Here is a 12,310-nt window from a genome sequence, read left to right as displayed (position 1 = left end):
ATAAGTCAAGGATTGCCTATAGCTCTATCATTCTACATTCTCTGCAGCTGCAAATAAATAAAATCTTATTTAGCAAAGTCTCATGTTGGATATAGAATATTTCTTCAAATAGGACACCAATTTGCAAAATGTCAGTACTGGATACATTTAAAATATTATCAATACCTTATTTACTTTCAGCTTCTGTTGAGCTTCTATTACCATATCTTGACTGAAGCCTTGCTTAAGATTCTCTGGAGAAAAGCGGGGTAAATCTTGACACAATTTTACTAATACAAAATCTCGCAATTTCACATAGCTTTCAGATGGATCTTCAGCTAAAAGAAAAAAAGACAGAGGCTAGATTTGTAACCAGAAGTTTCCCTTTATGAATTAATACTACAAGACCATTCAAAATAGTTAAAGAAACATCCACGGTTATCAATATATCCATACCCAGGCCTGAAAATATTCCATAGCTGCTGTCACTAAAAAAAAATATCCAGCATATCTACCAACAGGCTTGCTTAACATTCTCATTCAAATACCCAAAATACCTTCGTTGCTTTATGAAAGTGGTGGGGGTTGGTATTGTTCCAGCGAGCAGGTGGAACAACACAAGAACAAACCACAAGCACAAGCAATTGGAGATTAGTGGACTTGCAAGTAACCTGGTCCTATGCCTTCTAAGGCTTTACAGGCAATAATGAGCTCTTTGAACTGCACTTGGAAGTTCAGTGGAAGCTGGTGCATCTGGAACCCACTGGAAACTACTGCAGCTCAAATAGCAGGCAAGAATGTATTAGGAAATACCTGGAATTGCTGAAATGCTGCATCCTGCTGCATTCAGGGCAAGTTGCATCTTCTGAATATTTTTCAAGGGCAGACCCAAGTAGAGTATATTACAGTAATACAAATGGGAGGAGCAGTGCTTCCTCATACAGAAAGCCCATTAGAATTGGGCAGCTAATAAGTTCAAATACCGGTAGTTTTCCTTAATGAAGCTAATTGGGACCAGAAATTCCATTAAGAGATGTGGTTATGAGTTGAAAAACAACAACAGCACGTGACCACACTGTTTAGCGGTGGCAGTTCTGGCAGTCCTGGTTGCTGTCATTAAGTAAGAACCCCTTATGTGACTTTCTGCCAGCTTCCCCATTGACTCGGCTTGTTGGAAGCCAGCAGGAAAGGTTGTAAATCATGAACACATGACCATGGGAAGTTATGACAGCCATAAATATGAGGACCAATTGTAACTGCCACTTGTTCAGTGCCATTCAGTACCAAGTTCAAATGGTCATTGAATGATTAAACAAGAACCACCTGTAAATCTATAGAAAGCTGTGCAAGGCCTTTCCTGGCCACAGCTACCAGTTGCTCTTTGAGCAGAACAATTATCTCAATAAGACCTCCAAACTGCACACCAGTTCTTTCCGAGGAAATGATGGAAAGTTTCTAAATCCAACCCTCCCCATAGCTACCCAGTTATGCCAAACTGAGCTGGAGCCTGTTCTTCTCCATCCAGGCCTTCACAGCCTTCAGACACTAGCAACTCCAGACTCAGCAGCATACTGGTGATACTATACTTTGTCTCAATGGATGACCTCATCTAGTAGCTTCGTTTAGCTGTTAGGGATAGAGAATGTACAGTCCTAAGGAACCCCACAGAGCAGAGGCTTCAGGCTCAACCTCTTTTCCCTATGGCCTTGGAGAAAGGAGAAGAACCACCATAACACTCTGGTTCCCTGTATTAAGAAGGGCCAGGACAGCTCCACTATTCCCCAGTTCCCAGCACAATGGAAGAGTTCCTAACCTCACTTCAAAACGTTAACTCTTTGCAACATACTTAACCCTCCTCAAAATCTATTCTGAGTCCTGCAAGCACATATCCAACCCTGGTACTGCCCTGCTCCAAAACAAAGAACACTTTGAATGTAAATTCATACAACACATTTCAAACACCATAGATTGTAAAAACTAGCTCCCATTTTTCTCTTCTGAATATTCCAATAATGACTCAGATACAATAATATTCCATTTCATTCTACATGCATCACATCTACTTCCTACATTTTAGTTCGCTAAATGTAACGCAAACACACATATATATCCATCATGCTTATACTACTACACTCGCAAAGACTCATAATGATTTGCAATATAAACACAAGCACAATCAATAAAACAATGTATCATAATACTTAAGTGTCATTCTTAGGCATCTGCAAATGACAATGATCTTAACCATTAAAACATTTTTAAATAAATGTTTTCAAGATTATTCTAAACACTGGAACATTAAATGAATTTCTAGTCTATATCTCACCAACCCCCAGAGTCTTATCTTTGCATATTTAACTTTTCATACATATATATGTATACATCCATATTTGATAATGAAAGCCATGAATTTTGAATATTTTTTTTTATTTCTCCCAGGTTGATTTAATAGGCCACTGTAATTCCTTGTGGTAAAGAAGCACTTTTCCCTAATATATTTTTGTTTCCTCCCACATAGGATTTTACTTAAAGGCACTATGATCAAGCTTGTCATGCTTCAGTGGAAGAGATTTTTACTCATCCTTATAAAGTTTATCCCATCTCATACCAGGATTACCCAAATCAATCCAATTAATACATTTTTTAATTTTTTGTTAAATTATACAGTATCTCCCAATTCTGGATTCTCTCCGTCTATGAACAATGAGATGAATATTAAGCTTGGATTGTTATAAAAAGTGTTTATGGTTTGATCAATTCTATTATGTTGATTTAATTAAATTTGCCAGTTTAAATTAACTGAATCAAAAGAGGCAAAATTACACAATATAATTCACTAAGGCATAATAAATATATCTAATATTTTTTAAAAACTGAAGCCACTAACTAATATGGAATACTCCATTCTTTGCTCCAAAATTATTTTTGTGTAAAAAGATGTTTGGTCTCAGTAAAGACCTCTCATGTATGTTCATTGCATCCAAAGTTTCAGAAGCCATGAGGGCACTGGGACCAGAGAATGAATATAAGAAATGTGCAATGGCCTGAATTTAGCTATAGCTTTCTGCTGCCTATTCATGTATTCAAATAAACACTTTGTGCTAGTTTTGCTGATAAGGAAAAGATGGGAAAAGAGGGATTTAGTTTTTATACAAGAAATGTTCCCACAGGGGAAAGAGGGAAGGGCCACAGATCCTAGACTGGCAGTAGATGCATTATTTTAAAAATGTAAGAACTGGAGAAGAACTTGAAAGATAAATGAGGTTAAATTAAAAAACAAAACAAAAAGTGAGCTGTGAAACCTGACTTAAATTGGGTAGTAGTTACATTGAAGCCTTGTTGATTTGAAGATAAATCCAGAGAAGAATGCTGAAGATCCAAAGAGGAGGGTAGTGTTGCAGGATGTAGTTGTACAGGCAGATGGGAAGAGCATGGAAGATCAAAGGTTTTACCAACTAGAGTAGAACCAGCTGGCAGCCAGACTCACAGAGGGAAAATTGCTCCCAGTATTTGTAAGACTGTCCTAAATTCTAAATTATGAAGTAAGCAGTGCTCATATATATTAAGTCAACATTATAGAGTTCATATGCATTCCAGACAGAAAATACTTATGTCACATAATATTAAGCAGAGAGAAAAGATTAGGTCACTCTGCAGTTCAGAACCTCAACCAGCTATGTTTATCTAGAAATGGAAAAGAGGAGGTGGATTAGCAGAAATGGCTAAACTGATTTATCTGGCCAGGGATAAAAGAAGTAATTTTATACAAAACTGGAAACCTTTTATGGGCTTTTTTTCCCTGAAAATGAAAAAAAGAATGAAATGGTGATTTCTGCGTTTGTTGATTAAAAAAAAAAAAAGGGTTGAGTATGGAACAGAGGGATTTTTGTAATGTAATTTTAAAGAGGGAGTAATGATAATTAAGCTTATAGCTGCTACAAAAAAGATTGGAAATTGCTTCTTTGATTATCCCTTTTCTTTTTCTACCTGTGCTGTTTTTTAAACTTTTTCTTTTAACTTTCTTCTTTTTTCTAACTTATTTATATATTTTCGTGTTTATCTATTAGCTATGTTAAAATCTTCATAAAATTTATACTTTTTAAAAGAAAAGCACAGGTGGGAGAGTCCAAGTTTAACATTTCTGGATGTAAATAAATTTGCTAAATCTACAAAGGAATGCAATTAGGAAATCAAGACTAGATTCTTAACAAAAATAACTTGCTTGCTTTATGTCTGGCTTTTTGAATAAAAGAAAAAAATAACCTGAAATAGTTTATAACGAGTTCATATGTAAAATCTTGAGAATCTACAGGAAGCCCTTGTGACAAAGCATTACCAAGAACTTTCCAGGATAGTAACAATGCTAAGTAATAAAACCATTTTCTTCGCTAAGCATTAATGTCAGGAATTTATCTCTTTTGATACTATTAAGTTAAGGAAGCTAGGCTGTATGAAATGGTGCAATTCTGTTGACAGAATAATATACAGAAGCGCCAACACATTCCTCTTCGTGCCTGTACTTTCAAAAGATTGAGGGGTACCAATACAGATTCGAACATGAATGAGGAAAAAAAAAAGGAGGATTTGTTTGTGTAATAATGCCAGATACCACCATTCTCGCTACAAGTCAAACTCAAGAGAATTTTAGTTTGCTCAGGTGGTTCTTTCCTTATATCAAAACTATGTTATATATCGTGTGTTGAAGCTCTCAATAAAAAAATTGTTCCCTCAAACTGCTAGAATTTAATCAAAAGGTTAACCAGCTTATTATCAATAACTACTTTACAAATGCAACTAGCTTGGGTATCTTCTTTAGTTTGATGCATTTTTATATAACCACGTGATAACTTTCAATATCATCTCACTTTCATAATTTTCTATCCTGTTCTCATTTGTCAAACCCAGTTGTCTTTTAACAGCAGCAGTGAGAAATAGATGAAAAACAGAGATCCATCTCTCCATTTCAAGCTCCTAGTCAAAAACAGCATGTTCCCTAGCAAATTATTCTACAGGGCAATTTAATCTGTTTTAGAGTACTTTTACTGAAGAAAATACGCATCACGCTCCACGAAATGAGGCAAGAGCCCTGTTTTGTCTGCTACAGTATTGTACTGGCAGTTCCATTTCTATGTACTGTAAGTAACACAGTAAATATGTATAAAAAAAATTCAGACAGAATTTTTAAAATTGACATTTACATTATCTTTAGTAAATGGTATGGGATGTGTGGATGACCTTGAGGGACAAGGGAAAGAGATGATGGCTAGGGAACAATCAGACAGGAGAAAAAGAAGCCTATAGTCACTTAACACCCAGAGAAAGAAACTTAGGAAAGAAACATCCTAAAAGGGGCAAGTGAAAGTTTGTAACTTCAGACTTACACAATTCTGTTAATGTAGTCTTATGATAAGACTTCGTTAAAATAGATTTAGTACACTTAGTTGTGTTTCCTGTCTGGTTTACCCTGGAGGGCTGATAGGCACCAGCTAGGGCAGTGTGTGTGTGTGTGTGTGTGTGTGTGTGTGTGTATGTGTATGTGTGTAGGGTGATAAAATGGTATCATGTGCAATGTTATATGGCTTTTATAAATGAGACTGACGTTCAAGTACAGAAACGCGTTAGCCATTCAGGTATATGTCTAAATTAATTACATTATTTAACGGTACATGAATCTTTCTGTGTTTTTATCATGCCACCATCAAATGGGAAGCAATTTTTAAAATTTAGAAAATTGTCGTACAGTTTAGATGCAATATACAAATGTCACAGGTTTAGATTTTCTAAGCACATTCATTCAACTGCATAAAAGGCACATAATGTGACTAAAGATTTACATGGTAGTAATTTGCTTCCAATACACTTAATGCTACCAGCATTTCTTTCCCCACCACTATCCTGCCATCAAATATAATCCTTCACTGATTTGTAAAGAATATGTTAAAATACACATTATAATAAGGTTGCATGATACTTCAGACTGAAAGGCAAAAAGGTGACTTGGAGCATGCAGAGGAACCAATGTACCACCTGTACCACCTGCAACCCCTAAAACCAAATATATCTTTTCCCAAGACTTTTCAGCAGCTGCGGGGAGCAGACATGCAATCCCAGAAAGAGACACAGCTGCTTTGAGTTGCAGACGAGTGCTATATAAGAACCCTGCTCACTCCAAAACACCCTTTTGCCTTTGAATCCAAAGCATGGCACACCCCTACATTATAATACAAGAATGGCCCTGTGGGTTTTGAAAAGTGGTTTGTGAAAGTATATCAATTTTGGTTTAAGAAACACAAAACATGAAAGTATACAAAAACCACTTATAAAGACCATGTCACGCTTTCAATATAGCACAGGAACAAATATGAGTTCAAATGAACTAACATACAGGATACCAAAGAGGTTTAATCATTGCCCCTTTCACAAAAGGGCCTTGGATCATAAACATTTAAAATAAGTTTTATGACTGTCCCCTTCTAATGGCTTCTTCTAAAAGACAGGGACTTATAAAAAGATATGAAATATGGCAAAATCTGCAGCACAAAGAATAACTGGCAAGGAGATAAGAGTAGTCATGCAGCGAGATAGGCACAAATAAATAAATAAAATGAACCTATGGATCTATGTAAATATAATTTATATTTATTTTGCTAACATATCATACTCTTTTATTATATATGTATGGAGCAGGGGTCCCCAACTTGTGGGCCATGGCCTATTGGCCACTGGGTTGCGTGAGTGGCTGGCCGGTGTGGACATGCGCACGTGGGCATTCGTGGCCCCATTTGGGCAAGCGTCGTGGGTGTTTTTGGCCCAACTCGTGCAAGCGTTGCAGGCATTCGTGGCCCCATTCACGTGAGATTGCTGCGAGCATCACAGGTGTTTGCACCCGAACTCATGGCCCCATTCGCACAAGTGTTGATGCGAGCATTGTGGTGTTTGCGGCCCCACTTGCACAATGGGTGTTTGTGCACATACGCATGCGTTCACCCCTCACAAAACCATCCCTACTTCACCCTCCCCCCCGCTCTGGGCTGCCAATCCTGAAAAGTTGGGGAACTCTTGTACTAGGCGGTAGTCTTCTTTACGCTGCATCAGAAAACAATAGCTTGGAGACTAACCTCCATGGAAGCACAGAGCATGGGTCCCCAACCTCCGGTCCGTGCAAACAAGAAAAGCCCACTCCACGGGATGCAGGCAGCATGAGAAACCAGGCCCCCTCTGATCCGTGGGAAAACCTCTCTTCACAGAATCAGTCCTTGGTGCCCAAAATGTTGGGGGCAGCTGTATTAGAGTTTTCTGCTCAAACTATATATTTTCTTGATTGAAATGAGGATGAAACAATTTCTACCACATTCCCTTATTCCCTATGATTTCTTTGATGTGGAGTGACTGCTTCAGACAGTGAAGTAAAGGGGCAAGAGTCAATAAAGATTGCTTCCCCTCTTACGTTTTGGATAAAAATAGTAGAAATGTTTTATCTTTCCTGAATATCACCTCATGATATTCCTGATATTTATCAGAAACAAATACACATATACACCTAATCTCTAAACACAACTCTATGAGTAAGAGAAATAATATCCATAAGAGTAATTTTTGATTTAACACTTTGCCTCAAGAAAACAATCTCTCCCAGGCAATTAAACCTCCCTACAACAACTTAGATTCCTTGTCAAGCCAACTATGTGCTTTGCAACCAAAATGCCTAATTATCTGGTAATCCTTGAGCAAAAGGGATGGATTTTCATGATGCACTCTTCTCAGTAAGAAAAGTATTCGAAGAGTTATATTGTACGGAGTTCTTAGGTAAGAAAGGATAGTATTATCTTGACCTCTGTTTAGTTGAACTTTGAAAGTTCACTTCATTTTGACAGATGAATTTCAAAAGCTTCAATAAAGATTCATTTCACATACCTGTTATATCAAGCACTGTAGGAGATGACATGTAGTATCTATGGACAGTTTCTAATAGCCGAGCTCCATGGCCTTCTCCTTGGAACGGAGGCAATATCAGCATTTGGCTACAGGAAGAAGGAAAAAAAAGGTAACTAAAAGCTGTACATTTTACTTTTGAAACTTATTTATAATGATTTGCTATATATATACATATAGGGCTTCATATACAAGTTAACTCTGAGATTCTTTCCCACTTTAGATGCAAAGAACAACATTTTTAAAAACGCAAAGCTAACCAAAATCTTGAATAAAAGAATAACCCCCCCTCCCAAAATTAAAACCATCATCAACTATTATTGGGAATTTCAACAGTCCTCTCTTGCTGAAATAAAAGGCAAGGCACGTGTTATGCTTCCAATTACCTTACACGTGGCCGGGTTTTGTCTGGGTACACATAGTAATTATAGACTGTCATATAGCCTACAGTCGCAGAGAGTGTCGCTCCGTCCTTATTATACTTCTCAAATCTGCAGATAAAACAGAAAGCCAAGCAGGTCAATTACAGTCGCGCTCCCATGCAGTGTCCATTTTCTTTTCTATTCTGTGACTGAATTTTCAGTGTCAGCAAGCTACTCTGTGAGGGCCCAATGGGTACACCTGCTATGTTCTGAATGTACAATTCACTTAATTGGCGTGCAGCAACTTGGATAAATCAGACCTCTTTACAGCACTTCCCCACACTTGCCTATTATAACGATGAATAGGTGGCAAGTAAAAGAAAACACAGGCAAAGCTCATTTTACTGTTTAAGCCCTACATTCAGAGCTCCAATGGACAACAGCATTTAATTTGGCTCTATTCTCAAGGTCTTGCAAAACATAATGGATGCAAACTCCAGCTTGATAAACAATAGTTTTTCCTGTCCTGAGAAAAAGTATCATTATACCGTCCCAATAATTGGCCAGCCACAATTAAAATGCAGCCTTTATAGAGGTAATAAGGTCCACTATTGCTTTAGAATTGTACCTACACTAGAAAGTAGTTCCATCTTTCATCATCCACGTCAATAAAGCTCGCTGTTTCAATAAACCACATCAAGAAGGTCTGAAGCCTTTCATGATACTCTCGAAAGCCTGGGCATGTCATGTCAGCCTAGGGAAAAAGCTAGAAGAAGTCAGGTGAAACTCTTCACAGAAGTGAAAACAGCTCTTAGAAGGGTATATTCAGATTCTTTGGCAGGCAACTAGGAGTGCAAAAAAGTGATATGACCCCCAAATAAGTTTTTTTTTTACATATATCACAAGCAATTAACTGAATGTCATTTAAAAGTTGTCATGAAAATTGGTCACTTTGGGCAAAACGTGTCTTTATTTTTTTACCTTGTATATTTGATATGTTATGTCTTCACCTGCTTCTTCACTATGCAAAGAATATGTATGCAGTAATATCCCAAATGGCTTAAAGTTAACTTCTTTTTCCAGCAAAGATACAAAGTCATCTACACTTCTGCTAAAGCCTGGTGGAATAATTTCTCTAATTTTACTTTCCACATCATCTGCCTGAAAACAAAGAAGGAAAAGAAATGAGAATATAAGCTCAGTTACTGGAAGGTTAAATGTAAACTAATATTATTCATATCTACCCCTTGAAGGAATCCCTCTAAAATTCATCAGAAAGTTGCTGTATTCTTCCTACTTAGTTTTCACTAAGGGAAACTCTTAGTTCTGCTTTCAAAAAGATGAGAAACAAAAAAGGCCCAACCCTAGCTATTTTGCATTTTGGTTACTGGAGGATAGGGGATTGTAGTAAAATAGATGAAATGATTTCTTCAAAATACAAACAGAAATAGGTGTCAGCTATTCATAAAAGAAAATGGTGATACTTGGACAATATTTCTTCTTAAAAATAATTAAGAAATCAAACAGGTAGTCCTTGCTTAAGCACTTTTTGTTCGGTGACCATTCAAAATTATGATGGAGCTGAACAGATTTACGACCCATGCCCAAATTTTATGGCTACTGCATCACCCATGCTGTCCCATGATTGCAATCTGGGCACTTAGTAACTTGTTTGCACTTAAGGCAGGTTGCCAAGCACCCTGCAATCATGTGATCGCCATGTGGAGCACCATCCCTGCCTCCCTGCTGGCTTCCCCAGAAAGTCAATGGGGAAGCCAGCAGGTAAGATTGCAAGCTGTTGCTGTCTGTCAAGAGGACTCCCTCTGGTTTCTGGGGGCTGGCTGAAACAGGTCTGTCACAAAATCCAAGCTTGGATTTCAGGAGGTTTTTTTCACCCAGCCTCCTTGAGAGCAATAGCGGGGTTTGACAGATGGGTTTCATCCTGTGCAGAGAAGAGTCTCTTTGCCAAGCAGTGGTTTTACTATCAAGGACACTGGGGACACTAAGGAACTTTTTCATCCAGCCTCTTTTGAGAGTAAGAGTGCTGCCTGCTGGGATCGTTTTCACCTGACACAAGGTGGAGTCTGTCTGCCAAGTAGTTTTGCTTTCAGGAAAACTGGCTGAAAAAGCCCAGGCTGAAATCCAAACAGGATTTTGGCATGGAGCATTTGCAGCACAGGGTGTTTGCACCCAATTCTCAGAAATGAGGCAGCTCCCTCTCATTTGTGGGGTTGGCTCCAAATGCCCAATGCTGCAGATGTTTTGTGACAAAATTATGCTTGGAATTTGGGGCGAAGTTCCCTTCTGCCCACAAAAGGAAAGGGAATTGTACTGCTGGGCTAGAGAAAAGAAGCTTTGATCACAAAGATCTAAGCTTCTTTTCTCCAGCCCAGGTCTGCAGTTCTCTTTTGTGTAAGAATGGGAGCTGCTGTTCTGTTGCTGTGTCTGCTTAACAATTGCAATGGTGAGAGCCAGGATTGCTGTCCTTGAGCAAGGCAGTCATGTGGGCATTTCACTTAACTATCATAACAACTTATGACCTAAATTTCGGGTTCAATTATGGTTGTAAGTTAAGGACTACCTATAAATCAAAGTCATAATAAAAAAGACCAAGAGAAAGCATAAATTACAGAAAAGGGATTTTCTTTTTTTAAAAAATACTGATTTTGAAGAGTACATATGCATTTTTATTTTCAGAAAAATATTTCACCTGACACAATATTTCCTATTCCCAGTACAGATAGTCCTCAACATATAACCACAACTGAGTCCCAAATTTATATTGCTAAGTGAGACGATTGTTAAGTGAATTTTGCCTCATTTTTATGACCTTTCTTGCCACAGTTGTTAAGTGAATCACTGTAGTTGTTAAGTTAGTAACAAGATTGTTAAATGAACCTGGCTTTCCCATTTCCTTTGCTTGTCAGAAGATTGCAAAAGGTGATCACATGACCCCGAGACACTGCAACGGTCATAAATACGAACCAGTTGCCAAGCATCTGAATTTTGATCACGTGATCGTGGGGATGCTGCAACAATCATGTGAAATATGGTCATGAATCACTTTTTTCAGTATTCTTGTTACTTTGAATGGTCACTAAATGAACTGTTGTAAGTCGAGGCTATCTGTATATTTTTACTAATATAATGATTATTTACAAAAGCATGACCAATATTTTGAGAGCTTGAGTGCAGCAGTGGGAAGAAAACTAATGGCATGGGATTATGTTGTGCACTTGGCCAGCACTATGTGACTATCCAGTAAATAAAAGAAAATTTAAAAAGACACACCCTCCATATGATTGCTATTTCTGAGCAGTGCATATTCCATCCATTCTTATATCCTTGAAGCTAAACAAAAGCAACCCAAACAAATTAGGGCTTGACAGCCCCAGTATGAAGATCAACTGAAGAAAAATCCAATCACGCAAATATCAAGAAAGGCCAGAAAATACTATCCTACCTCAAATTACTTTAGCAATTTAATGACTGCAAACAACTATAAGTAGAGAACTTATTTTTAAATCTAATTTAACCAAAGGATGAGAAAAACAGTACACATTTTATAAGCAAAAACTGAATTAAGAGTAGCCTTATTAAATAGTCAAAGTAAATGTGATAGACTATCAGCTGAGCAGACATCATAATCCTTTTCAGGCCCCCAAACGGCCATTTGATTGAATACATTTACTACTTCTCTTTAGCCATGAATATCTGATGAAGTTTAATAATAATGTATTGCTGCTTCTCACCAGGCAATAAAACTTAATGAATTGGTCTCAACTTAACAAAACCCTTCCCCCTCAATACAACTCCTAAAAGCCTGACATTACGTTCAACAAAATGAGCTTACATTCTATTCAAACCATGCTCTGAACAATGAGCCCAGGTTTTTACTTAATGGAGTTTGTCATGAGTTCAGCTGTAATGTTTGTATTGTATCTATTTCCATAAGGATTGACACAAGAACACTTTGTGTTAACTTACTAAGCAGCTCTTTCACACCGCTTACATGCATGATGAGTATTAATTCTAAA

The 12,310-nt window shown here is 37.6% G+C and overlaps 1 protein-coding gene across 3 annotated transcripts in view; it reads right to left on the bottom strand.

The window, feature by feature from the left end:
- HAT1 (histone acetyltransferase 1) overlaps positions 1–12,310 on the bottom strand; it is a 38,918-nt gene that overhangs the window by 2,305 nt on the left and 24,303 nt on the right. For all 3 annotated transcript variants that reach the window (XM_039361801.1, XM_039361802.1, XM_039361803.1), the window contains exons 5-9: positions 9,255–9,434; positions 8,906–9,027; positions 8,298–8,402; positions 7,894–8,000; positions 166–317 (exon numbers count right to left, since the gene is read on the bottom strand). In XM_039361801.1, the coding sequence (XP_039217735.1) occupies positions 166–317; positions 7,894–8,000; positions 8,298–8,402; positions 8,906–9,027; positions 9,255–9,434 (666 nt within the window). The remainder of the gene's footprint in view (positions 1–165; positions 318–7,893; positions 8,001–8,297; positions 8,403–8,905; positions 9,028–9,254; positions 9,435–12,310) is intronic.

Source organism: Crotalus tigris, unplaced genomic scaffold (genome assembly GCF_016545835.1).
Source record: "Crotalus tigris isolate CLP2741 ecotype Arizona unplaced genomic scaffold, ASM1654583v1 scf7180000019363.1367679, whole genome shotgun sequence".
Taxonomy (NCBI): Eukaryota; Metazoa; Chordata; class Lepidosauria; order Squamata; family Viperidae; genus Crotalus; species Crotalus tigris.
The sequence above is the reverse complement of the archived record's forward strand: the minus strand, read 5'-3'. Positions and strand labels throughout refer to the sequence as shown.